Source organism: Heteronotia binoei, chromosome 14 (genome assembly GCF_032191835.1).
Source record: "Heteronotia binoei isolate CCM8104 ecotype False Entrance Well chromosome 14, APGP_CSIRO_Hbin_v1, whole genome shotgun sequence".
NCBI classification, from domain to species: domain Eukaryota; kingdom Metazoa; phylum Chordata; class Lepidosauria; order Squamata; family Gekkonidae; genus Heteronotia; species Heteronotia binoei.
The window spans coordinates 46,851,949-46,879,641 of record NC_083236.1 but is presented as its reverse complement, the minus strand read 5'-3'; the positions used below and the strand labels follow the sequence as shown (position 1 = coordinate 46,879,641).

Below are 27,693 nucleotides of genomic sequence, written 5' to 3'. Positions count from 1 at the left end.
CTGTGGCTATAGTGAAAAATCATTACAATACCCATAAACTAATTGAAAATTTCACATTAGATAATTCTGCCTGTGTACATATAAGAACAGAAATATCCCTATGATGGTAGGCATAGGAATAACCTTTGGAGTAGTTAATTAATCTGGGAAGAAATCAAGGACAGAATCAAAACTGGTCATTCCCTAAAACAGCAGGATAGTGAACTACAACAGAGTTGTTAATCTTTTGATATCTTACATTGGTTTAAGGCATTCCGACTGTTTTGCTAAGTAGGTTCCTAACTATCAAGGGGATTTCAGAAATAATTAGTATCTCATATTACGAGATTTGTAATAGGAGCAGATACTGCTGCATCTTCACGACATTAGATTGCTAGGATTCGCTGAATAATTTATGGTTTTTATTTTGTCCTAATCCAGAAACATGTTTGCCTACACATGGCCCTGTATTCAATGTTGTGCATGGAAAAAGGTTAGCAGATCTATCTTTTCCCCAGCAAATCTGTCTTTTGCATCAAGACAACTGAATGCACATATACATGCAAATGTTAATCTTCCATGCACACCTGACCAAAAGCAATAAAGTCCTTGGCATCCCTACCAAGAACACTTGTAGACAATCGGTGCAGAACATGTTCATGTGTGTTCAGACTGGAAAGTCTTTAATGAATGGTAATTGGCCATTGTATCTAAATTAAGTGTCTGAACAAGTTACAAATTTGTTTTCTGCTTACATTCTAAAGTGTAATTGAACCATAATTTAGATAACTTCAGAATCTGCAGTTTCAGTATCATATGGAAAAGGGGCCCTGACTTGGGTAGTCTAGGCTAACCAGATCTTGGAAGCTGAGCAGAATAGTCCCTGGCTAGTATCTGGATGGGAGATTCCCAAAAATACCTGGGGCATGAACAAAGGCAGTCAGTGGTAAACTAAGAACATAAGAGAAGTCATGTTGAATCAGGCCAACGGCCCATCCAGTCCATCATCCAGCCCATCTGTGTCACATAGTGGCCAAAACCCCCAGATGCCATCAGGAGGTCCATCAGGGGGGCCAGGACACTGGAAGCCCTCCCACTGTGCCCACTCCCCCCAAAGCACCAAGAATACAGAGCATCACTGCCCCAGACAGAGAGTTCCAACAATACACTGTGGCTAATAGCCACTGATGGACCTCTGCTCCATATGTTTATCCAATCCCCTCTTGAAGCTGGCTACCTTTGAAACTAGCTTTGAATGTCTTTTGCCTTGAAAAACGTTGCCATAATTCAGCTGTGACTTGAGGGCACTTTCCACCACCACCACCGTGGAAAGGGAAAAGGGAGAAGGAGCATGTGAGCCCAAGGACTTTGGCTCATTTTCATTACAAATAAGCCAGATTTTGTTTGGGACATCAAAAGATTTATTGCGGTGTTGAGTTTTCATGCACAACAGACTGCTTCATTAGATGCATGAAACGTTTCCCTCAGCTAACACACATAAACGGGCACAGACTGAGGGGGAGCAGGATCAGGACATGACTGCAAAAGCAAACAGAAAGGCAGAAAGGGAAGAAATGGTATTTCCAACCAAAATCATATTGCTTTGCCCTGTTCTTCACCTGTTGGCAAGTGAACCACGCATTACATGCCTTGCTTTCATTTGCTCTCTGCATGGTAATGTAACACACCTATTTCTTGGACTGGTGGGCCTTCTAGCATCGCTCAGCATCTAACACCCCTTCTCCTCTTCTGTTTCTTCCCAATTAAATGTATTTCTATCAAATAAAGTTAAGTGAGCACTGACTCACAAAACTCTATGCCAAGTGAAATGTTTAACCGTTAAGGTATCATAAGATTCTTTAGATAAAGGTTAATAAAATAGTTTGTGGGTGAAAAAAAACTTCCTAACCCTAAACATGCTACTGCTGAGTTTCAGAGCTAGAACAGGAGTTAAAACATTCTCTATCAAACCCTCATAAATCTACTCAACAGCAATATAAACCTAATTAGATCCTTTATTCCTGATAAATGTTCTCACCAGATGGTTCCTAATTCTGCAGCTCAACATGGCTGTAATAGGCTATAAAACAAAAAACACATTTACACATCCTTGTTTACTGTGGGGCTTTATACAGGGTCATGGAACCATGGCAAAAATAACCATGTATCAGCAAATATTAAACAGAGCCCATTCAGACAGCATTTTAGAACAGATTCTTCCTATTAAAACAGAAAGTTACAACACCCCTTCCAAAGACCCTGCCCTGAATCCAGACTAAATTTTCCAGCTGCAGAGTGGAAATTTCCTGCCTCCCTCCTCCCACTGCAGTCCACAGATTTCTACAAAATGCTACTCCTAGTGGAAAGGGGGACCCTGAGGGATGATATGGGGGAAGTGTCTACAGAGGGAAGAAGGATTCAGTAGAAATTATCAGATTAGTCTGGATCCAAACAATTATGTGAAACAAGGGAATGCTTAAATCTTTTCAGAAGCATGTATTGATTACTGAATTGTTAAAAATGAAATACTCATATCCATACATATATATTGTTTGATTAAAAACCACTTACCTTTACTTTCTCTTCTATCCTCCCTAGGCGTACACCTCCTTCTATTATTTCATTGATAAAACCCTGATTCTTTTTTTCCAAGCAACTGGTCTGAAGGGGGGGGGAAAGATAATTACGTTTGGAAGAAATTCTGTTATTTGTTCTATTGACTTTAAGTACTCTGAAGTGCATCCCTAAACACAGTTATACCCTTCAAAGCCCAATGACTTAAATCAGGGGTGTCAAACATACAGCCTGTGGGTCAGATCCAGCCCGTACAGGGCTCAGATCTGGTCCCCAAGCAACTTCCTTCTCCAGCTTCCTTTTCCAGAGCTGCTACTGCAGCTGCACCATTGCTTGCTTTTCCCCCAGCTCCCTCAGTGGCTCTTTGCTTCCTGCCTCTGACTCCCTTCCCCCCATCCCTCTCTCACATACATAGACCCCTCAGTGGCTCCTTTGTGTGGGAGAGATACAAAGATAAGCCTCTCTGTCTCTCTCTCACACACAAACTCCATGGCTCTTCCTGCTTCAAGCTGGAGAAATACAAAGATGAGCCTCTCTCACACACACACACACACACAGAGCTTCTGCTTCCTTCTTTGGGGCTGCTTATCCTCTTTTGGGGAGAAAGGGAGGTGGAGATGGGAGGGAGGGGGAGAGAGAGAGAGAGAGAGAGAGAACGAACGAAGTTGGAGTCCCATGGCAGCTTTAAGATCAACATTTCATTCCAGGTACACTTCTTCAGGGGGAGGGAGAGTGGATGGATGGATCTGCTGACAAGTACAATTTACACAGAGGAAATTATTTTGGATTATTCTGAAAGGTTTTGGCCTTTTTAAAGCTTGGATTTCTCTATTCCTACCTGGATTTTATTTTATTTCAAAAAGACGCTAATTAGGCATTAGAACACTCGGATTGGTTCTTATATCTTGGAAAGTGGAGTGATTTCAGATGCCAAATCATAATAGCATACATTGATAATGAGACAGGAAAACTAGGTCTCAGTTCAAATTGGGAGGATGCATTGTCTTGAGCTTCAATTACAGTTCAGCAGTCTCTCTTTCTATTCTCCCTTTGAAATTTCTTTGTAAGAGCACTGCTACTCATAGGTCAGTGGTTTCTAATGTCAGATTTTGGTCCGTTTATTCTTTGCATCCTACTGGATGGAACTGAGACCCAGGTTTCCGGTCTCGTTACCAGTGCTGGTATTTCCACACCTACTACTTCTGTGTATACAAGCCTGCAATTGTCATCCACCTGCTATTGCCATTCAGCATCTGAAATCACCTTTATAACGTTTATATCTCTGGTACCTCATATTACATTTTATGGCATGCGTGGCCTGGCCCCCAAAAGTGACATTTATGTCAGATCCAGCCCTCATAATAAATGACTTCAACATCTGACTGAAAATGGACTGAGAATGGTGTAACTTTGTTCAGAATTGGGCTGTTAATTGCTGAGAAACTGCATTACTCTGCACCAAATCTGATCAGGACATCTGTGGATTTCTATCAAGGTATTTTGATTGCCTCTGATTATCAGGTGAGGAAAGAGGAAAACAAAAACCCAGAAGCAAAAAGCCGAATAACTAAAATTAACAATTTATGTAATTATTCTTTCAAAAATGCAGACCAGACATCTATAGATCTCTCATAAGAGTTCAGAAACTAAATGAAAATACTTTGCACCTTCTTAACAAAAGAGTGTGGGACTCAAGTTATTGTTTGTATTTGTACTTGCTCCTTTTACGAGTAGCCAATTCAGCTTTCTGCCTAAGTCCAAGACACCAAACTGTGGTCTGTTGTCTTCATTTATACAGCTTCCTTCATCACAGTTAATGTGATGATTTCATCTTTCTTCCCAGAATTCCTGGAACACATCCATAAACTCTTCTCTCTTGGAAACGGGAGCATCGCATGCAAGAATGGCCCTTTTTGTTTAGAACTGAGCAGCGTTCTGGAAACAAATTAATGGACAAGCCCAACTTGTCTGCTATCCAGAGCTTGGCAGAGCTTCAGGCAACAAGTATGCAGTTGAATTACACACAACTAAGCCTAGGCTAGGGCCATCTCATCAGATCTCAGAAGCTAAGGAGGGTCGGCCCTAGTTAGCACTTGGATAGACCCAGAGGCAGGCAATAGCAAAAACATGTACATTTATCTCTTGCCATGAAAACCTGATCGGGGTAGCCATAAAGCTGCGACTTGATAGCACTATCCACCGCCAAGAAAAACATGTTACCTATAGTTCTCTGAGGGAGCCCAGTAATATGCATTTTACACACACTGCAATATTCCCTTATATTTTCCCAAACAAATGCTATGTAATGCCCAAGCGGCTTCTGGTTTTGACTTTTTTTTTTTGGTGTGGGGGAGGGGGTAGATCATACAGAACTACCAGCCATTTCAGATGTGTTTTGGGTGTGGTTTTCCCAGAGCTCAAAAAAACTGCCCTAACATTTGTTATAAAACCATTCATCAGGTACTTTCGCTCCTTGATGGTTAGTTTGTTCTACCAAATGGGAGCCTCATGTAAGCAATGTATTTTTTAAAACTTACCAAGGTTAGAAGATGGCTACGGTCTTTAATTCCATTCTCTGCCAAGACGGTCAGATTTTCCAGATACTGATAAGCTTCCTTCTCCTTTTCTATTGTTTCTTCCAACAACTGTATCAGAAAAACTATTTTCTTCTGTGATTTCCTGCAAGGTTTTTTTTTTTTTTTGAGGAGAGATAGTTGTGCAAAAGGCAAATTTAAAAAAAAAATCAGTTGGGGGCAATCCTGCATCACTAATGTTTTAACTCAGTTTTGGCACAACTCAACACCCACACTGACTTCAGCCAAAATACACAAGTTCACACAATTGCTTAATTGTCTAATTATATTTTTTAGAAGTTTCATTTCCTAGATTGTAGCAATTATTCTAATTCTTCATCAGAATTAAACACTACAACTTGATTTGCAACTAGTGGCAAATTGCTAATCCTGAAGACACTTGAAGGAGGTCATTATTTTTATGACCCACTGACAAGACCCAACAGTGATCTTGCAAGTATGACGCACACTCTGTTGCAGTGATGAAGTCATAAATCTCCAAAATATTGAACAATGATCTTCCAAGACATATTGATCTGGGTGCATTCTGAAACTTGTTCAAGGCCAAATCAGCTCACACAAGCTCAGCCCACAGGGACCGGGAAGAAAAGCTCAGCTGTAGCAGCCTCAACTCCTACCCTCCCTGTTGCCCCTCACAAGCCAGTTTGGAAGCCTGCTTGCTTTAAAAAACTGCACTTAAGGCATACCATCTGGTCCTGTTTTCAAACTTTTTTTCTCAGCCACTGGGAAAGAGAAATTATTTAAAACTAAGCTGAGATTCTGTTAACTTTGAAAAACATTTCAGTCTTTCCGCTACAATTATCACAGTGCAATCTTACACAGAGTAACACCAGTGTCTAAGGACACTTCTTCGTGGAGGAGTTGCTCCACCCTGGCTCTCAAATTAGAGCAAGGGCTTTCAGAACATCCACACAATAGTGTCCTCTCATCGTTCTCTTTCCCTCTCCTTTGTTTCTCCGGATGCCCTAATGTTTATGAAACTGGCTTTGCTCTGATTTTTCCCCAGAAAACCTGGAATCAAAGCAGGGTTCTTTTCCACAGTGTGATGGGAAGGTTCAGATTTCCGAACTTCCAATTCCTTTGTTGTAGGAACAGAGTCTGGGGGTGTAGTGCCCTCTAGCTTTCCCTTTTATCCCCAGTTTGTCTTGAGAAGAATAAGGATTTGCTTGCATCCTGTTACCTTTTTTCCAGCTACCACAGCCCTTCCCTTGCAGCCTGGGGAGTGACCTAGCCCTTGTACCTTAGCTCTTCCTGGACCTGACTTCTGAATCATCCCCTCTCCTTCTCCCTGCAGCTCAGAGGCTAGGCCCTGTAGACTGTCAGGCCAGTGGAGTTTCTGTCTGTGCACCCCCTGCCCCACCCTGGCCTCCTCTAAAGGAGCTTGCTTCCAGCCTGCTTGGTTCTAGTGAGGTGGGGACTTCCTGTCTCCTTTCCCCCCCACCAGGTGCTCTCCCCTGGATCTGTTCTCCCTGTCTGGCCCTTGCCTCCTTTGCTGTTGTCACATCCCTGGAATCCTAGGGGCCTGGCTGAGGCCTTGGTGCATTGCTGGGTGGCTCCCACAGCTGGGCAGTTCCAACTGAGTGGGTAAGTGTAAGAGGGTCACCTCCAGGCACTTCCCCAGCCACATCTGGTGCCATTTCCCCCTTGCGCCCACCACTTCCACCACCACAGCCACATGTAGATGGTTTGCTAGCTTTTAAAGGAGATTGTGAGCCGCTCTGAGACTCTTCAGAGTGGAGGGCGGGATATAAATCCAATATCTTCATCTTCTTAAAAAAAAACTTGTAGCAATACGCATATCACTACCAATTCCTTCTTTTAAAAGCTGGGAAGAAAACACTCCAGCTGCAATGGGTCCCGCTGTTGCTATTGCTACATTCACAGCAGCAATGAGAGCAAAATAGGAAACAGCCATTCTGTGAAAATAGCCTAACTTCTACCCTAAGCAGAGCTACATGCTTCTAAACCTACTGACTTCAGTGGGCTTCCAGAAGGGTGTAACTCCACTGATACGTAAAGCCACTGAAATCAGTGGATTTAGACTGAAGTAATTCTGCACAGCTTTATGCTATCAATCCTACTAGCCACTTGTTTTAAAAATATTCTTCTAACTGCTGGAAAATCACAAACCAACAGGACATGAAACAGCCAAACCTCTTTGCTCTCTGTGCCATTTCCAGCTCAGCTTCTACTGCTTCTTTTTCAGCCACAAGTTCATTTTTCTGTAGCACCAGACTCTTTTTTTCAGCTTGCACAGATGCTAGTTTTCCCATTAACTCCTGTAGCTCTGCCTCCCTCTTTTCCTGTTCCTGTTGCAACTGGCTGCAGAAAACAATAATTAAGATCAGGCATAAACTAAGTGACTGTTTCTCCCATGTAAAAATGAACAATTAGAAATTAACATAATAGTGGAAGAGTATAATTATTTCTTTCAACCGAGTTGCTAATGCACGTTAAAAAGCGGTGACCGCAGCCAAATTATGAAATGAAAGCATTCTGCTCCATTCTGAGCAGCACGTGGAAACACCACCCTTTGTGTGACATGCTAGGAATCAAACCTTGGGTATGACCCAGAACCCTGTGGAATAAGATTAATTGGGGTACAGACATAGTCCAGACTACTAATGCACACTGACATCATTGCCTCCAATGACACCATTTTAAATATAATGCAATCACCTCCACAGAGTGGCCATTTTAAGAGGTCTGGCGGAAGCATGTACAGCATGCAATCACACATATAGTTTGCATAAAAGGGCAACAGGATGAAGAAACTAGTGGCATGGGTGTGCTGCCAAAGGGGCCAGGGATAACAGAGAAACCACGAAATCCCCATCTCACTAAAAATATGTATGTTTTCCAATTTGGATGGATTCTGGTAGTTTTCACAAGAGGATATCTTAACATTTCATGTCCCAGCCAAGATATAAAAGATTTAAACAGTTAGCAATATGATTAGACCATACACACACTAATGCTCTGTGATAAACAGTTTGAATATGAGCTGGAACTTGAAGCTGGACTTTTCCAGACCTACTCCAACACTCTACCCACTCTGTCATACTAAATCAGCACTGCCTTGGCAAGAAAAAAAAGGCCATGCCTCACAGCCCCCATGGGCATTGCTCCCACAAAGGAGATAGGGAGAGATGCCATCAGCTGGCCTCCATTTCATCCCCAACCCTCCAAAGGGGGAAGGAAGGAAGAGGCAGCCTCCCTACTCAACTGGCTGGGCATCGCCTCCCTTGCTCTGTGTGGGGCTTGGATGGGCCAGACATCACCTCCCTTGCTTCTGTGCAGGGCTCAGGTGGCCTTGGCACCACCTTCTTCAACTTGCTTGGGCCAAGAATCACCTCCCATGAGACTTGAGCAGTGGCTTCCTCAGCTCCCGCTGGGCCTGCGGGTCAGTTCCTTCACTTGCTGTGAAGCTTGGGTAAGGCACAGTCCTTGTTTCACTGTGCTGGAGGGGAGGGGGAGAAGCCAGTAGTCCACCAACAAATGTCCTGGTGTTAGGGATGCCAGCCTCCGGGTAAGACCTGGGGATCCCCTGGAATTACAGCTCATCTCCAGAGTACAGAGATCAGTTCCCATGGAGAACACAGATGTTTTGGAGGGTGAACTTTATGGCATTGTACCCCAATGAGATTCTTATCCTCCCCAGGTTCTACCCCATCTCCAGGAGTTTCCCAACCTGGATCTGGCAACACTACACCACTCATACCCCATTGGCGGCCAGGGAGGAGCTGGCAACCCTATCTGGTGTCTATAACAGCCAATCTGCCCATGTACTAAATAACAGGAACAATGCAATAAAAACTCTATAGTCAAGTAGCTGTTTACAGAATTTCCTTCCTTGTACTCCTACCTACCTTTTAAACTGATTTACCAAAGCAATGTGCTCTTCCATGGGTACACAGTCTTTAAAGCTGGCTTTAAGCCCTTTGACTGTGGACTGTGATTCTTCCAGCTGCTTCTGACACATTTTCATCTCCTTTTCTTGGCTCTGCTTCTTGGCTTCCAAAACCATCAGCTGTTTTGTTAATTTGGAAACTTTGCAAAGACAAATTGCAAAAACACAAACATTTTAGGCAAAGTCAAGCGCTGCCTAAGGAAACAAATGTGAACTTGAGCATACAGTGTTGTTCACTGCTTAGATAATTAGCTGACATTTTTAGTTTATTGTATATCCTCATCATTTGGCTCAGGGATTGTAATCTGTGGTATTACAGTTGATTATTTAAAACCATGCTTTTGGGCAAATTTTGAATGCCAGCAGAGACTTTTTAAGGGTACACTGAAGGACCTGACAAATGGAAGTCTCGTTCAACCCCTAAATTCTCCATGGTCTCCACCAAAGGCTACTTAATATCTAGACTAGAGGGTCCAGCTCCTTTGACTCAAATCTCTGCTTCTGCCTGATAAATTTTCTTGATTTTATACTGTTAATGCCAGTCATCTGTAAATTTACATTAATCTATGTCTATGCTACTGGATTTTAGACCAACAGAACACATTTCACTGTAATCGTTGAGTATATAAACAAAGTGCCATAGTAAATGGAAATATTTCCACCATAACTTTTAGAACATTTCAAGCCAAAAATAAATACTCCTAGTAAGTCTGTATTGTACATCAATCAATCTTCCTAACAACCAATGCACCCTCTTATCCTAAAAAGACTTACGACAGTCTATCCTGGGGACACTGATTTCTGCTTATACTTGGAGGAGCGGGGGGAGGTCTCTCCTTATGGATGCTCTAAGTAGCAATCAATATATCTTACCATCTTGTACATGCTGGCTGTGGTTATCTTTTGCTTTCGCTTGCTGAATTTTAAGCTGCTCCATCAATATTGTATTCTCTTCTAAGACGAGCTTGGCATGGCTCTTCAGCTGCTGCCTGTAAATGACCAATTTGATTTAAAAGTGGAAGTCCACTCAAATGTTTGCAACTGTACTAAGCTGGAAGAAGACACACAAGCAATGCCTGTTAGACAAGGGCTTCTCAACAGACCTGTGCGTGTCACACATGCTTAACAGATTTGCTGCAGGAAACACCTGCATTAATAACCACGGCCCATGCAGCAACCACGCTTGGGGCAGCCCAAGTAGAGATTCCTAAATCATGTGTATTGTGTGAGATTTGGAGATGTGATTGAGAAAGCAAGTTCCAAAGTAATATTTTTGATGGCTGAGAGTTCTAACTAAATGACCTTATCTGTGTTCCTGTGTGTGTTTACTCCTATGCCAGCTTCACACAAAACTAGGTCTTGGATATAGTCACTTGAGCACCAAACAGTCACTGAGACTGTATAAATTACTTTAGCAAGCCTTGCTACCACCAGAAATTCATCTCCAAGGCTCGCAATTTCCAACTACTATAGTACTGCCTGTATACTTCCAAAGCATTTGGGGGGAATTACATTTGTCAGTGTACTGAAGTCAACATGATGCAAAACAAAAACTCCAATCCTTTTTGAGATTCAGTTAAGTCCCTTAAAATCATTTAACAGTTTCTTAAGACAACACACTTGCCATTCTTTGGTTGAAACAGAACTGCATTTACATAGTTGCTGGTGTAACTGTTCATTTTCCTTCACCACCTCTTCAACACGCATTTTAAAATTCTTCATGTCCTCCTGAAAGAGAAATGATAAAGCACATGCAAATTATAAATGGTCTGCTCAGGGCTTCTTTTGTAGCAGGAACTCCCTTGCATAATGGGCAACAAATTGCTGATGTAGCCAATCCTCCTGAAGCTTACAATAGGCCCTGTACTAAGAGCCCTGTAGGTTTTTGGAGGATTGGCTACATCAGGAGGGTGTGACCTAATATGCAAAGGAGTTCCTGCTATACAAAAAGCCCTGGGTCTGCTATAACAACAGGTTGTCAAAGCCAGCTGAGTTAAACATACAACCAAAGGCATTTTTTAAAATAAACCATTCCATAAATATTTGCATATTCATTCCTTTTCTTTGACCACTTATGAAGCTGCAAATAAAATACGCATAGAAGTGAATTTTTAGATACATAAAATCAGCTCAAAAAGAAGTCTGTTCAGCAGGCTGACAGTGGAATCTTACTTCAGGAAAGAAAAAAACCCAGTGTACGTCCCATCACATTTGATTTCCATAGAAGGTCACTGAGTACAGAATTGTACTGAAAATGGGCAAGAATCTCACTCACACATTACACAATAACAAACATCAGTCTTCCACTGAGCACATAGGCAACATGGAACAAATAACTAAGCTGAGTTAGTGTGAACTAGCTCAGTTTTTTTTTAGCCTCCAGCTCACATATTTTTTCTTAGCTCAAGAAAAATGGCCCCAGAGCAAGCTAATTTATGCTCACAACTTTAATGCCGGTAGCTCACAAAGCAGAATTTTTGCTCACAAGACTCCACAACTTAGAGGGCACATTGCATGGAACCTCAGCCAATCCTGGCTCAAATCTTACTTGGCCATTCCCCCCTCCCACTACATGCCCAGAGTACCTAATTATGCTGTCCAGGGTGGGGGGGAGAGACTCTACTGTTCACCAGAAGTAGCATTTTGGGAAGACAGCATCTTGCAGCAAGAAGGGGAGCTTAGGAAGTCATGCTGTGTGAATGGAAATCCCTTCCTTCTATGGAAATCAACACTGTAGGGGCATTTTCCCAGTTACAGTACGCAATCTTTAAAGCACCAAATTTGCCAACTTGCCTCATGCGCAAGAATCAAATCTTCCTTTTCCCTCATTCTGTCTTCATATGCCAACAACAGAGGAGATAAATATTTCATATCAAGCTAAAGGGGAGGGAAAACGACACTTCAATCCAAATTACCTCAAAAATATAAATGCCTTAGCCATGTCAAACTTTTACAAAAGCTTTACCACTTAGCGAAAAGAAAATCAACATTTTAATTGTTTTCATCTGAGCAAAATGAAAAGGCTATTTTATTCTACAAGGTGACCATGGGGGACTAATCAAGACATTAGTGATGAAGTCTTTGATCCGTTAATATTACTTTTTTAAAAAAAATATGTTGGCAATGTAAAGGAAAATCTCAAATACTGTACAAACTAAACAACAAGCAGTTTGTCAAGTGAGATGGTAAAGAGAATCACACTTTGTGTCTTCTTGAAAAACCTACCAGGAAACAAAGCGATTGGATACTGGCCTCATTACTTGTACTTACCAGCCATGGAGGTGGAGGCCCTTTCCCTGGAAGACTTCCAATACTCACACCCTAAGATTAAAAAATAATAATAATATTCGAAACTCCAACATTCAGCTCAATACATTCCACAGCCTATTTATTTATTTTTATTTGTATCCCACGCTCCCCCATAAGCGAGCTCAGATATCATAATTTCTAAAAGCATGTCTGTTCTATACTGGGATCCCCATCCTGATACTACAACTCAACATGACACACAGAAGCTTATAAATATCTTTCTTGCGCAGTTCTGAGACCAAAGCATCTGTTCCTCTGCACAAAGGAAACATCTTTGATATTACGGATACTATTAGAAGTTGTCCCTCTCTATCTTGGTTAAGCATTCAGCCTAGGGTTGCCCATGGGGTGGGGTTGCCAGCTCCAGGTTGGGGAATTCCCAGAGATTTGGAGCTGGAGCCAGAGAACAGGAACCTCAGTGGGGTGCTATGCCATAGAGTCAATCCTCCAGAGCATCAATTTTCTTCAGAGGAATTGGTCTCTGTAGTCTGGAGATGAAGTGTAATGGCAGAGAATCCCCAGGTCCCACCTGGAAGTTGGCATCCCCTAATCCAGCCTAATGAAGTGTTTCAGAGAAAGTAAAAGTTTGCACAGTACTCCATGTCATTACAGTTGATCCTAATAAAAGGATCTCTGCTATTAGTTTTGGAAGCTTGGTCCTAATTTTCCAGTTATTGTACACTTATAGTTTCCCAGGATCCAGTGATATGCAACCACTATCGTATATCATTGAAGTATCTAGGCCAGGGGTGGCCAAACTGTGGCTCAGGAGCCACATGTGGCTCTTTCACACATATTGTGTGGCTCTTGAAGCCCCCACTGCCATGTCAGCCAGCTTGCAGAAGGCTTTTGTCTCTTTAAATCACTTCTCCAAGCCAAGCTAGCTGGCAGCTGGAGAATGCATTAGAATTAAAGTTGCTTTCTTTCCATCTCTCTCCCTCCGCCCACCCCCATCTATTTGCCTTCCTTCCTTGTCTCACAGCTCTCAAACATCTCATGCTCATGTCTTGCGGCTCTCAGACACCTGACATTCATATCTTGCGGTTCTCAGACATCTGACATTTATTCTATGAGGCTCTTATGTTAAGCAAGTTTGGCCACTCCTGATCTAGGCTGATCACTCATCTAAGGTAACTATAAACTGTCCCCCCAAACCCTGAGATAATCACAGTTAATAAAGTTTCCCTTTTCTCCAGGCTATTTTCAGTAGAAGCCTGGCTTTTCAAAAGCAGAAGAAATGCATTACACATGCTCGTTCCAGTCCTTAAGTGAGCTGTCAGGCCCTTTGCCTGAATTATTGAGATGGAACTTTACCTTCTGTGCCTGAAGCCTCCTGCTCTGTTTTACACCCACTGCCAGCTGCCCTTTCAATGTCTCTCTCACCTCACTGAAATCCTGTATTTGTCTGAGTCAACTTGATTATCTGCACTAGTCCTGTTTTCCTGTTCCGGTGTGCCCTGAAGCTGAACTATGCTAGCCTTGTTTTTCTCTGTTCCTGTGGGTGCCATGAAGCTGAATTGTTTTAAATGTGCAAGGTTATTCCCTTGAACGGTTTGTACTTTGTATTTGAAAAAAGTTGTTGTTAAAAAGGCTGTGAGGAAATTGCTTTTTTTAAAGATACAGTTTAGTACCAGGTTCCTATGACATGCTTGCTTGAAAGCCAGTCTCACAAGAGTTTCAGAGGGGCATATTTTCAAGAAAGCCTGCTTAAGACTGCAGCCCAATACCACGATCCTATGCATATTTTCTCCGAAATAAATCTCACTGGGCTCAATGGGGGTTACTCCCAGATAAATAAGCATAGATTGCAGCCTGTTTGCTTAAGATTTTGACTGCGGAGGAGGATGAAGCAGGATTTTTAAGAAGAATATTTGGTCTTATAGAGAAGGAAAGGAAAAACTGCTTCTTTGGAATCACCTCAAGGTGAATAACACTGAATGTTCCGGGTAGGCTTCCCAATCCCCAGGTCCCAGCGGGGGATCCCCCGTTTTTACAGGCTTCTCCCTGCCCCCAGCCAGCTGGCCGGCGGGGGAAGCCCCGCCCCCCACAGTCACCATGTAGTTTTAGATCTCCTGCAGGTCCGTTTTTAAAATATGTGCTTTTAAGGCTGAGCAGGAAGCAGGAAACAGGAAGGGCTTTGGAGAACAGCCCCTCCCTTTGTTTTGCTTTCGTTTTCAGAGCAAGTAAAGTTCTGAACATATGAACATGAACATATGAAGCTGCCTTATAGTGAATCAGACCTTTGGTCCATCAAAGTCAGTATTGTCTTCTCAGACTGGCAGCGGCTCTCCAGGGTCTCAAGCTGAGGTTTTTCACACCTATTTGCCTGGACCCTTTTTTGGAGATGCCAGGGATTGAACCTGGGACCTTCTGCTTCCCAAGCAGATGCTCTACCACTGAGCCACCGTCCCTCCCCCTGCAGGAACAAGACCCAGTAAGTATTTGTGTGTGTGAGAGAGGGAGGGGGCAGGGGATTCCCTGATTTGGAGGCCCTCCTCCCGCTTTAGAAAGCGTGTGAGGGGGAGGGAAATGTCTACTGGGCACTCTGTTATTCCCTATGGAAAATGATTCCCATGGGGAATAATAGGGAATTGATCCATGGGTATTGGGGGCTCTGGGGGTGCTATGTTTTGAGGTAGAGGCACCAAATTTTTAGTATAGCATCTAGTGCCTCTCCCCAAATTACCCCCAAAGTTTCAAAACGATTGGACCAGGGGGTCCAATTCTATGAGCCCCAAAAGATGGTGCCCCTATCCTTCATTATTTCCTATGGAAGAAAGGCATTTAAAAAGGTGTGCTGTCCCTTTAAATGTGATGGCCAGAACTCCCTTGGAGTTCAGTTATGCTTGTCACACCCTTGTTCCTGGCTCCACCCCCAATGTCTCCTGGCTCCACCCCCAAAGTCCCCAGATATTTCTTGAATTGGACTTGGCAACCCTAGTTCCGGGCTCTTACTTTCCTTAAGCCTCTGTGGAGAAACACCATTTTCGGCCTATGTTTGTCTGGGAGTGGTTGGAGGAGTCTCTCAAACTCTAGGCAAGGCTTTGGCCTAGTCTATTCCTCCTTCCCCCTCCCCTCCTGTCTGGAAGCAGCACTTCTGAGGCCTCCTAGAGAGACAGGAAGTCTTTCAGGTGGTATCCCAGAAGGCTGCAGGAGGGAAAACCAGTTTCTGGGTGGGAACTGGGTTTTATATTATAGATTTTGGGAGGGAAAGGCAGTTGGAGTTTGATTTGAGCCTTGGTGACTAGTGAGTCGGTTCTGGATGGTATAGTCAGCGCCAGTTATATATTAGGGAAAGAAGAAGCGTTTATCCTTACTTTCATTCATTACTTCTGTTCACCCTGTATTTTAAATTGCCTGTATATAGTTATAAATTTTAAATAAATATTTTGTCTGTTTAAAAAGGTAGTCCCTCTGTACCACCAAGGTTCCCCAACCGCCTTAGACCACACTAATGTTAGAGGGGAGTCCAGGAAAGGCATACAGTTGGCAAGGATGCCAATCCTCCAGGGGACCTCTGAATAGGGTTGCCAAGTCCAATTAGAGAAAAATCTGGGGACTTTGGGGGCGGAGCCAGGAGACATTGGGGGTGGAGCCAAGAACAAGGATGTGACAAGCATAATTGAACTCCAAGGGAGTTCTGGCCATCACATTTAAAGGGACAGCACACTTTTTAAAATGCCTTTCTTCCATAGGAAATAATGAAGGATAGGGGCACCATCTTTTGGGGCTCCTAGAATTGGACCCTCTGGTCCAATCGTTTTGAAACTTGGGGGGTATTTTGGGGAGAGGCACTAGATGCTATACTAAAAATTTGGTGCCTCTACCTCAAAAAATAGACCCCCCCAGAGTCCCCAATACCCACGGATGAATTCCCTATTATTCCCTATGGGAATTGTTCTCCATAGGGAATAATAGAGTGCCCAGTAGACATTTCCCTCCCCCCCCATGCTTTCTAAAGGGGGGAGGGCCTCCAAACCAGGGAATCCCCTGCCCCCTCCCTCTCTCACACACACAAATACTTACCAGATCTTCTTCCGGAGAACTCTTGCTGTGAAAACGAAAGCAAAAGAAAGGGAGGGGCCGTTCTCCCAAGCCCTTCCTGCTTCCTTCCCAGCCTTAAAGGGGCATACATTTTACAAACGGCTCAGGAGCTCTATAATAACATGAAGCCTACAGGTATGTTCTCCCCCCCCTCCACCCCCCGCTTCCCAATTCCCCAAGAGCGGGAGATGAGGCTGCGAACCCAGGGGTCTCCCGCCAGAGCGGGAGGTTTGGGAAGCCTACCCCTGAAGAAGGACTGTGGTCTCTGTGTCAACCAGGTGCTGGGTTGGCAGAGGACCTTGAGGCCACAGAACTGCCAAAGGGGATTGGGAGTCCTGTTCCTTCCTGTTCCTTTCGATCAGAAATTCCTAAATTGAACAGGTGGTGGCAGCGTACCCTAGGGGTGGGAAGAGGATAAACTCCCTCCAGGGGTTGGCAACTCTAAAGGGAGTTGACGGGACCGGGTCTGAAGGCAGAATTGGGTCGGTTCCATCACAGCCTCTAATCCAAAAACAGTTATTTTCAACACAGTACTTTTAAGAATAAAGAACAGGAAGGAGATAATTTTTCAAAGGTTTTTGAGATCCACAAGTATGAGGGAAGGTAGGCTAGATAGTCACACTGTACAACAAGGGGGATATTTTGGTTGCATGTATAAATCCAGACTACACTGTGATCTACATACACATACAATTCCCTAAATGAGAAACAGTAATTCAAATGGAAGGATCTCTAGAAAGTGTCCAGGTAAATACTGTCAAAAATAATTAATAGGTTGCAAGGTGATGCTTCTGCAAAGCCACTTCTGTAAAAGATGGAGTAAAAGTCTGAGTGACAGCTTCTTGATCTTTATAATGTTTTCAGAAGATCAACTAACAGTGATAACAGAAAATGCAGGCACAACTGAATACAAACCTGTCAGGGTGCATATAATTTAGCATCAATATTCAAGGTGGGTTGAGAAAATACAGATTTTTCTGCAAACTTGGAAACAGACTGGAGACCTCTAGGATCACTGCTCATTGTCTTAAACAGTATGCCACACTAATACAATGCTTCCATATTAATCTTTCAAAGAAAGACAGACAGAAAATACATTATTACCTCATTTGATGAAATTGGTCTGTATTTAGCCTGGTAGCGACTCAGTTCCACATTTAAACGATGAACAGTCATTTTCAAACTATCATTTTCATCCACCAATTCCTGGGCCTGCTGTCTTAATAAAAGCAATTCTGCTTGTTCTTCTGCATTATAAATAAAATAAGAAATGCAAAACAGTCATACTCTTAACTTGTTGATTGTCTGAAGGATTAAAAAACCCTATAAATTAAAATACTGCATTAGTATAGCCATTCTCCAAGAGTAGCTTACAAAACCATTTACAGTAGTCCTGTACAAGCTGAAACCCATCAAGCCAAATGCTGCCCATGATTTTACAACAGAAAGTCAGGGTGGTGTAGAGATTAGAGTGCTAGACAGGGATCTGGGAGACCCAGCTTTGAATCCCCATTCTGCCATGAAAGTCTGCTGGGAGATCTTGGGCCGATCACACTCTCAGCCTAACCTATTTACAGGGTTTCATGAGGGTCTCCCTGCTGCTGGTTAAGAAACTTTTTCCTCCAGTAGCCAACACAGTTTTTACCCTGGTTAATAAGTGGGCTGAATCTACTACTGCCAGTCATATGGGAAGAATTTTATGAGTATCCTTGCTATGAGTAGTAGGCTGGGCTATGTCAGCGAAGACTTTGAACATAGCTTCCCAGAGAAACTGGATTCAAGGGAACAGGAGGAAAGAACAGAGATGCACTGCAGTGGTCTCTTTTACTGATCTTTTTTGGATTTTATAGAGGTGATGCTTTGAGTAATGTTTTTAATTAGCTGTCTTGGAAATTCTGAATTTGAAGATGGGAGACAAATATTTTACATAAATGAAAATGAATAACATGAACCTTCCATCCTAACAATGGTTTTCACCTTGCTACAAAAGGGGAAAGGACTGCATGCTGTAAAAACAGCTGAGGATGCATGGGGAGCACAGCAGCCTTTCGTGATGGAGTTTCTAATTAGATTCTGGATCCTTCAGTAAAGAACATTTTGGGAAACACGTTAAAACTTCCATTCCTTTATGAATTTTGAGAGACCATGATAAGCTACATATTTGCATGAACAGGGATTAAGGGATTTCTCTGATACTGTCAATTCATAAATCTACATATCTCAACTGATTTCAGGTGTAATAAAAACAATTAAAATAATATATTATTTGAAATTCAAGTATGTTCTATATGTCTCACTCAGCAAAAGTAATTTCAGCTTCTGCCAGATACTATGAATAAACACAATACACAAAGATAAGGCTGATGGTACTCCTGTATATATTAAAAGGAGAACACTGTTATTCATTCTCACAATTTTTTTTATAAAGCTTAACTCCCACCTTCCCTATGTGAAGTCTGTTCATTGTCTTTAAGCTTTGCATTTTCTTTCTTAAAGTTCTTCATTTTTAGCTGAAGTTCCTTCAACCGCAGCTTCATCTCCCCAAGTTCGGAAAGCAGGGTCTGATTTGCATTGTTCAAACGCCAATTTTCTTCTTTCAGTTTCTGGAACTTCTCTATAGTGAGATCCATCTGCCCTTGCTTTTTACGCAGTATTACATCTATCAATGAAATGGTGCAAAACTGTTCATTAAAAAGGTAAAAGTAGTCCCCTGTGCAAGCGTCGAATCGTTACCAATTCATGGGGTGACATCACATCATGACGTTTTCTTGGCAGACTTTTTACAGGGTAGTTTGCCATTGCCTTCGCCAGTCATCTACACTTTACCCTCAGCAAGCTGAGTACTCATTTTACCAAGTAACCAACCTCAGAAGGATGGACAGCTGAGTCATACTTAAGTCAGCTACCTGAACCCAGCTTCCCACGGGATCAAACTCAGGTCATGAGAAGAGCTTGGACTGCAGTAGTGCAGTTTACCATTCTGTACCATGGGGCTCCTCTATAGTGAGCTCCATCTGCCCCTGCTTTTTACGCAGTATTACATATATCAACTAAATGGTACAAAACTATTCATTAAAAAGGTAAAGGTAGTCACCTGTGCAAGCACTGAGTCATTATCAACCCCATAGGGTGATGTCACATCATGACGCTTTCTTGGCAGACTTTTTACGGGGTGGTTTGCCATTGCCTTCATTAGCAGTCATTAAAATATCTGTTTTGGGAAAAGCTGGCACTCCTTAATATATTTATCTAGAAGCAAGCATCAAGGAAGTAAGCCTGGTTTGTTCCGCAGTAAATACCTTTAGGACTGAGATAGTCAAGATCTCCCTTGACAATTAATTCATTACAATTCTAAATATTACAGCTTGCCTTTTCCCTAGGACTGCAAAAACAAATCTTGAATATATAACTACTAGAAGCATTGCTTCAAAAACAGTCATAATACTACTGTACAAATTAATTCATCCCAATAGACTGATGCAAAACGAAACCTCTAGATGTTTGTAAACCTGTTTACATGAGGAGATATGAATATTAATTTAACAATGACCCTCCATTTCTTCTCATATTTGTATTTTTAAAAATGGCAAACTGACTAGTTTTCTGCCACAAGGCTATTCTCTTCCCTTCCCCACTGATGAGAAGGGAATATTGCCCCTTGAGCACTGGACCCGGACTATTGCTACCACAGAACTAAGAATTAAATTATTGGTAAACTGGAAAGGTCCTTGGGTAGAGATATATTTTTCTATGACAAAAGTTGCAGTGTTTCATTTAGTAGAAAACATGTTGTGAAAAGAAAGACTAATTAAATTCCTCAAAAACCATCTGCATAATAGGAACAACTCAAATAAAGCTATCCATCAGCAAACGTCTACATATAAATGAATTCAGCCAATATGTGATTTTGTAGTAGAAATAAAAAACTGCCTGAATACGCACCTTCTTCATTGGTACTCCTGTCTTGTGGAATTGCCTGTCCAAGGAGGTCAGAAAAGCTCCCGCTCTCTTGGCTTTCTCAAACTATGCAAAATGGAACTATTTAAGGGGACTATTCTGTGCAGGTTAATAGGGTTGCACTGTACAAAGCAGTTTTGCAAACCTGCTTAGATACATGATTAGGGACTGTGGCCTAAACTGCTGTGTATTGCTTACTCTAAGTAGGATCCTAGTATACAATTTCTGTGCTGCTTAACAGGTCAAGTGAATACCTGTGCTATGCTTCAGTTCTTTCTGGTAGTTCCAGACTTCTAATACCCTAATGCACGAGTAATGGAATGTCCCGTTTTGTGACCATATTGGCACACTATGCGTAATCTGCCTTGAGTTCCCATGGGAAAGGCGGACTATAAATAACACAAACAAACATACAAAATATGTAAGACCAAATATGACAAATTTATAACAATTCCAAACAAAAGCAACAATTAAGTACCTGGAGTTGGAGGAGGCTTTTCAATCAATGGTTTTTCAACTTTTTCAACCTAGCATGGAAACAGAAATGTGATGATCTAATTGGTTAATTCCTTTCTTTTTTAAAATGCAATTCTTCAGCCTCTTCAGAAAGAATTTATCATTTACGGAGCATCTCAAATCCTATTTTTGAGATTTCCTGTAGCTTTTAATTTCATAATTCTCCCACAGTATAAACTGAACTAACTGCCATGATATATGCATGCACTCAGGGCTTTTTTTGAGCAGGAATGCATAGGAAGGCAGTTCTGGTTGGCTTGGCATTAGGAGGTGTGGCTTAATATGCAAATAAGTTCCTGCTGGGCTTTTCTAAAAAGAAACCCTGTGTTGAAACAATGGTGACTTCAGGGGGTGTGGCCTAATATGCAAATGAGTTCCTGCTGGGCTTCCCCCCCAAGTCATCTGAAGCAGAATGGGTGAGATATATTTTTAAAACAAAAGCAGTGCATGGATGTAAACTCTGCACTTATTTCTATACTTGACCTCACTGTGATCAGCTGCTTTCAGCATTTTTCTCCTAGCCCAGCTCTGGTGTGGGAAGTGAGCTGAGAGAAAAAGCAATCAAGCACAAAGAGAAAGTGTTCTGTGAGACTGAAGACAATATGGATTGCAAAGCAGTCTGTCCATTAAATGCACTAAAAACAATCAAATATTATTAAAGGTTTCCTGAAAAACCAAAATCAAATTCTATGAAAGTGTCACTCAGCATCCATACATTCAAATGCACACAACACACATAATGCAAGCCAGTACTTTCCTTCGTGACATTCTTACCTTACAATACTCTACAGGAGGTTCAATTTCTGTAAAACAACAAAAAATTATTGTATCTAAGCACAGTCAGGATAAAACTATTTAAATAAGCATTGGGGGGTGGGGTGGAGCAGATCAAATTTCAAAAATCCTTTCAACTGAGCCAGAAGAGGGTTCAAATCCTATTCTATTATATTCATGTTTGCTTGAGTAAAATGAAATTAATGTTCAAATCACCCATTAGCATTCTGTCTGTAATGCAATAATTCTACTGGTATGCACATTATGAAAACTAATGCACATTTCTACTGTGGTCCTTCCATCTGTATTCTTTTTTTTTTTTTGGGGGGGGGGGAGTGTGCAGAAAAGATGCAACACAATATTCTGTGAGCCTCGGAGACTGAAATACTGGAATGAAGCTTCTACAACTGTTAAAGAAACCATTCTATGTGTCAAGCTCAAACTTCAGCTTGACCCCTACATCTATTTTCAAGAGGACCATTAAAAAGGCAACGCACATTTCAATGCAATGCTGGAATGAATGAAGTGCAGCTTTAGGAAACCATTCTATATCCCATAATAAAACCCAAGATCTACCCCAATAACCATGCTCCAACAGGAACAGGAAACACAGCAAACAGAAAAATGCAACAATCAAGTGTCATTGCAGAATACATCCTCCTGAAGCAAAAAGTGACTTTACCTTCCACAAGAATATTAGGATGGAGAATCGAAGAATCATGGGGTTCATCTTCCTCCACCTCAGTGCTTGAAGATACTGGGGGATTGCCCTAGTTAAATACATTACAATACAATCCTGAAATCTGCATTCCACCTTACCAACAGCCTGCAAACTTGTGTACACATATATGTGTAGAAAATTAAATTAATGGTAATTAAGGGAAGTATGATGAGAGGATTTACTTTTTTTCCCAATGTTTTATTATAGCTAGGTGTACCCGTGCTCTTATGGAAGGGAATCCTGTTTCAGCCCTCATCAAGGCAGCAGGAGAGCCTCTAGGAAAAACAAGAATTCGACTTAGGAGTTGCTTCTCATTCCATCGCCATATTTCGACACTGTTCAAAAAATGTGGTAGAACCTTGCTTTTAAATAATTTTAGTGGACCTCCCCCATTATATTCTATCCTGTCCACTCCACAATGCCCCCAGAATTAAATTTGTCTGGAGTACTAACTTCCTTAAAAGCACATTCAGAAACTGAAAAGATTATATTTCTGTTATCTGACAATGATGCTCATGTGTCCTTTAGTGTCTCTTTGTTTGCCCTTGCAGCTAAGAAAAGAGCAAGAGTAATTTCAAATGCTGTAACTTCTTGAGGTTGGTCTTTCTGGGGAACTCTTAAAGTGTTAATCTGAAACTTTGTTGTTCAGGTTCTGTTTTGTTTTGTAACAGCCAATGGCTATATACAATAAATTTTTGACTGACTGACACATATATGTGCTACTTAATAACTAACCGAAGAAATATTAATCTGAGATGTGGGGTGCAATATTATCTACTATGCTGACTGGGCAGAGCTCTCTAGAGCAGGGGTGTCAAACATGTGGCCTGCGGGCCATATCTGCCTCTGGACCAACTGACCATCTCTTGCATCCTTCTGGCCATTACTGCTGCTGTGTGGGAAAGCCTCTCTGAGGGGGAAGGAAAAAAATGCACAGAGAAAAGCTTCCCCTGCTCTCTTCTTCCTTCCTCCACTGGGGCTGCTGCTTTGCCAAACCTGTCTTCCCTCATATGAGGAGGAAGTATGGTGGAAGGAAAAGAGAGTGCACGTCCATGCACCACAGAAAAGCTTCCCCTGCTCTCTTCTTGCTTCCTTCACTGGGGCTGCTCCTGAGTTGCTGGGCATTCCAAACCCACCTCCTACTACAGTTTCAGCCAGTCCCTGTTGTCTGCATCAGTGCCCAGCCACCAAGCCCCCTTCCCACCCCTTTTCACTCCAACATACAATTTAAATACATGTGCCTGAATGCACATTCATGTGTTCACTCTAAGGGCTCCCATTTTCTGAGTTGCACACCCAAGTAACTTGAACTTGGGCCTCTGAGGTTGTGCACCCTGGTCATTCATACATACCCTCTCTTCATGGATTCCTGCACATCTGGATGGTAAATATTCCTTCAATAACCCCCTCCCTTGTCTTATCCCCCATTCCAACCTGTTTTCCATAGGGTACCTGTATGTATGATTTACAATTTGATATTGTGTGTTTAAGTTCCTATTTCGTTTTTCTTAATAAAGTATATTAATTTGGAATCTGGTGTCAGTGAGAAGTTCTGTCCCGCAGAACTGACCTTGTTATGCACAGGTGGTATTTCCAGCCTGTTATTCCTGTTTGCCATATCTGATCTCACACTAATTCTCCCATATAATTCGAGTTAAGGCGGTTCAGGTAACAAGGATGCATTAAGCTTCATTATCAGTTGCAGTTCAGCCGTCTCTCTCTCTAATCTCCCTCTCTCTAATCTCCCTCTGAAATTCCTTTGTAAAGTAAGAGTCAAGTTGCACCTTTAAGACCAACCAATTTTTATTTTGTGTGCTCTTAAGCACACTTCATCAGACGAGGAATCCAGCACAGTGAGCGAAGCCATACATAGCTAAGTAGAGCCATACATAGCTGGTAGGCTACCAGACTAGGTTTCCTGCCCAACTGCCAATTATGATATTTCTATGCCTTCTACCCTTCTGCATATCACACCTAATCCAATCAAGCCTGCTATTGCCATCTGGCAACTGAAATCATCTTCATAAAATTTATATCTCCAGTACCTTGTGTTACATTTTATGGCACACATGGTCCGGCCCAACAAAGTGACATTTATGCAATCCCTTATAACAAATGAGTTTGACCCCTCTGCTCTAGAGTCCCAGGTCCTTCACATCACCTGCTACCTGATCCTTTTAACTGCTGCTTCTCTCCCTTCCAGTCTAGCTCACTCCCCATCATCCCTGCCCATTTAGCCTATTTGCCCCGCCATCACTGCATGGCCCACCACCTTCCAGGCCTCCACCTTCTTCTCTTTCCCCTACCAAACTTTCATGATGGAGTTTTCTCCCACCTCTTTATAAGCCAGCTCCCTCATTGCTTCTCTTTCACTATATAACCCAGTTGTCTGAAAGAGCTAACCCGGGCAATGCTTTGCCTGCAGCAGTGATTCTAATTAATTAATTAGCTTATATTTTTAAGCTGTAATACGACAAGACAAGAACAGAAGCTGGACACTGGCTTTGTACAGAGCTACCATGGATGGGACTTTTGCTCACGGACTGAGCAAGTGCTTTGCTTGTGAGTGGTTTAATCCCTGGGATCTCCAGTTAAAAGGATCAAATAGTACATAGTAGGTGATATGAAAGATTTCTCACTGAGACCATGTAAAAATGATGCCAATCAGGGTAGACAATACTGATCTGGATAGATCGTCTACTCTATACCAATATAAGGCACGTTCATTTGTTGTCCAATTAAAATGTTATCTCTTTGTGTTCTAATTGACTGGTCCATAGTATTTTCATAAATGTGCTGATTAATAAAAACCAAGAAAAAAATAATTAGCCTGTGCTCTGAAACAATGCAATTCCAAGAAGGCAAAATCCCATTTTCCCCTCAAAGTCTACATCATCGTTCAGCTTGTGATCCTGAACTTATTTCAAAGGGTTATTTATTTCAGTGAGACTCACATACAGTGAAGGATTTGACCTTGCTGCTTTCTTTGCCTCTCCTGCAGCAAGTTTACACAGACACTGCATTTTATTGCTTTTCCTCTCCCTTCTGCTTTCCCCTCCAGTGCCTTTCTGTCTACTGAATTTTTAATTCCATTTGGTGCAGGGCTCTAACCTACTGTGACGATGGACTTTAAAGCTGTTTGCTTCCTCAGATGTAAGCAATACAATCTGACAAACCGGGAGCGGGTGGTGGTGGAATCTATCAGAATTAGAGATAGAGACTCTTGCTTGTAAATTGTTTTATGAATCATGCTGTCTGCCTGGACTCATCACTGTGGCATTACAGTTCTTCTTATAATGATACTGCCAGCCTAGTTTAAAAAATAGCTTTTACAACTGAGTAAATCAGTGAGTACCAAGCAGGTATTTCAGCTACTCTGACTGCAAAAGTTAATACCTTCTTGGTTTTTGGTTTTCTAGTATGATGTCCAGCCTACTCATAAACTCTGCCTAATCATTCCAGTTGTGAAACTATCTCCTGGAGGCACGGTTCTTGAATTTACACAAAAGTCTGCGGAGAAGGCACAGTTTGGACATCATGCCAAATACTTGCTTTGCCCAAACATATGACAGGTAAAGAACAGTTTTCAGTTGATTGTCTGCTTTTACTTTCCATTCTCTCAGAACTCAAGCTCACTTCTGTCTCCATGACACATCAGATTCTGAAGGCAGAAAGATGGTACTAAGTACATCTACAAGCTGAGGTAGGGTTTAAAGAAAACATATTCATCAAATTCTTTTACCATCATATGGCTAACCTGATAAGCTTAACTGCTGGTTTGATGTCTGTCTAGATTCCAGTAACTTCTCTCATTCAAATCCAGCTGATATTTCCTGTCAGCTAACGTGTATTGCTGTCTTAATTCATAGCAATTAAAAGTTAAAAACTGTATTTTATCTCAATATAAATGCACGTATTTTAAGCTTGGTTTTATGTGTTTCAATCATGAAAAAACTACAAAAATAGCACCATCTAATGGTCCCAATCAGAACAAGTTTTAATTGGTAACAAGTTGCTCCTAAGCACTGATGTCACGAAGCTCAAAAATTATTGACTTGTAACACTGATTTGCGGTGCTTACTTTTCATGTTGATTTCCCCCTGCCCTGCAATTATTACTCCATTAGCTATTTACATACCGTAAATAGATTCAGGTGGGTAGCCATGTTAGCCTGAAGCAACAAAACAAAATCTGAGTTCAGTGGCACCTTTAACACCAACAAAATTTAATTCTAGGTATAAGTACACAAAAGCTTATACCCAGAATTAAACGTTGTTGGTCTTAAAGACGCCACTGGACACAAACTTTGTTCTATTAGCCATTAAAACCAGATGTATTTCAAGCGTGTACGCCCCAATTGTGCATGCTCAGTCGGTGTTCATCAAACAGCCAGATGAGACCAGAAAACAGTACTGGCTCATGTTCTGAAACTGATTCCTTTAAGCCAGAAATTACTCTTCATCCCATGAAAATCTACATTTGCACTAATCATCAATCAAAAGAGCCACATTTATTTACATCCTTGGCATGAGGACTGAACCTTAGAAAGGTTAGCAACTTACATGGGGGGAGCCACCTGCCAGTCACAGGCTCCACCAGGCAAAGTCTTTGTCCACTTTTCTGGAAAATATGGCAGGTGCCATATTGAGGAGGAGTGCTCTGAGGAACCATAGGAAAGGAAAAGGAAAGGTCCCAAGCACCAGTCATTTCTGACCCTGGGGTGACGTTGCTTTCACAACGTTTTCACGGCAGACTTTTTACGGGGTGGTTTGCCATTGCCTTCCCCAGTCATCTACACTTTTCCCCCAGCAAGCTGAGTACTCGGAAGGATGGAAGGCTGAGTCAATCTTGAGCCGGCTACCTGAAAACCCAACTTCCACCGGGGATCGAACTCAGGTTGTGAGCAGAACTTATGACTGCAGTACTGCAGCTTTAACACTCTGCGCCACAGGGCTCTTGAAGAGCCATAGGCAGCATATCAAAGTGCCACATGAGTACCACTGTTTTAAGCCTTTATTTGACCTCAAGGAGATGATCCCAAATGCTGAAATTTACTTGAGCTACATGTAAAAGAGAATGCCATTTACAAAGCAATACAATACTGGGAATTATGTAAGCCCCAAGGCATCATATCAATTCTGCCTTTAAGAATTCTTTACTTTCTTTTTAATCCTTCACTAGGTCTTGATGAAGCTGCCCCTGAACCTTCCACACTCGCTGAACCTTCCACATTCCCATTTACTGGGATCTGCCTGCTGCTCCATCTGGGAGGACATTATGAGGAAAGTGCAGCAGAAAAGCTACAGCAACAAATG

General features: G+C 42.0%; 1 protein-coding gene across 1 annotated transcript in view; it reads right to left on the bottom strand.

Moving 5' to 3' along the window:
- CEP89 (centrosomal protein 89) overlaps positions 1-27,693 on the bottom strand; it is a 44,681-nt gene that overhangs the window by 7,965 nt on the left and 9,023 nt on the right. Inside the window, exons 5-17 of the mRNA XM_060254182.1 lie at positions 22,340-22,427; positions 21,658-21,686; positions 20,846-20,894; positions 18,851-19,069; positions 17,515-17,657; positions 12,328-12,378; positions 11,851-11,934; positions 10,678-10,785; positions 9,931-10,042; positions 9,017-9,197; positions 7,302-7,469; positions 5,091-5,232; positions 2,551-2,640 (exon numbers count right to left, since the gene is read on the bottom strand). Coding sequence (XP_060110165.1) covers positions 2,551-2,640; positions 5,091-5,232; positions 7,302-7,469; positions 9,017-9,197; positions 9,931-10,042; positions 10,678-10,785; positions 11,851-11,934; positions 12,328-12,378; positions 17,515-17,657; positions 18,851-19,069; positions 20,846-20,894; positions 21,658-21,686; positions 22,340-22,427 — 1,464 coding nt within the window. The remainder of the gene's footprint in view (positions 1-2,550; positions 2,641-5,090; positions 5,233-7,301; positions 7,470-9,016; positions 9,198-9,930; positions 10,043-10,677; positions 10,786-11,850; positions 11,935-12,327; positions 12,379-17,514; positions 17,658-18,850; positions 19,070-20,845; positions 20,895-21,657; positions 21,687-22,339; positions 22,428-27,693) is intronic.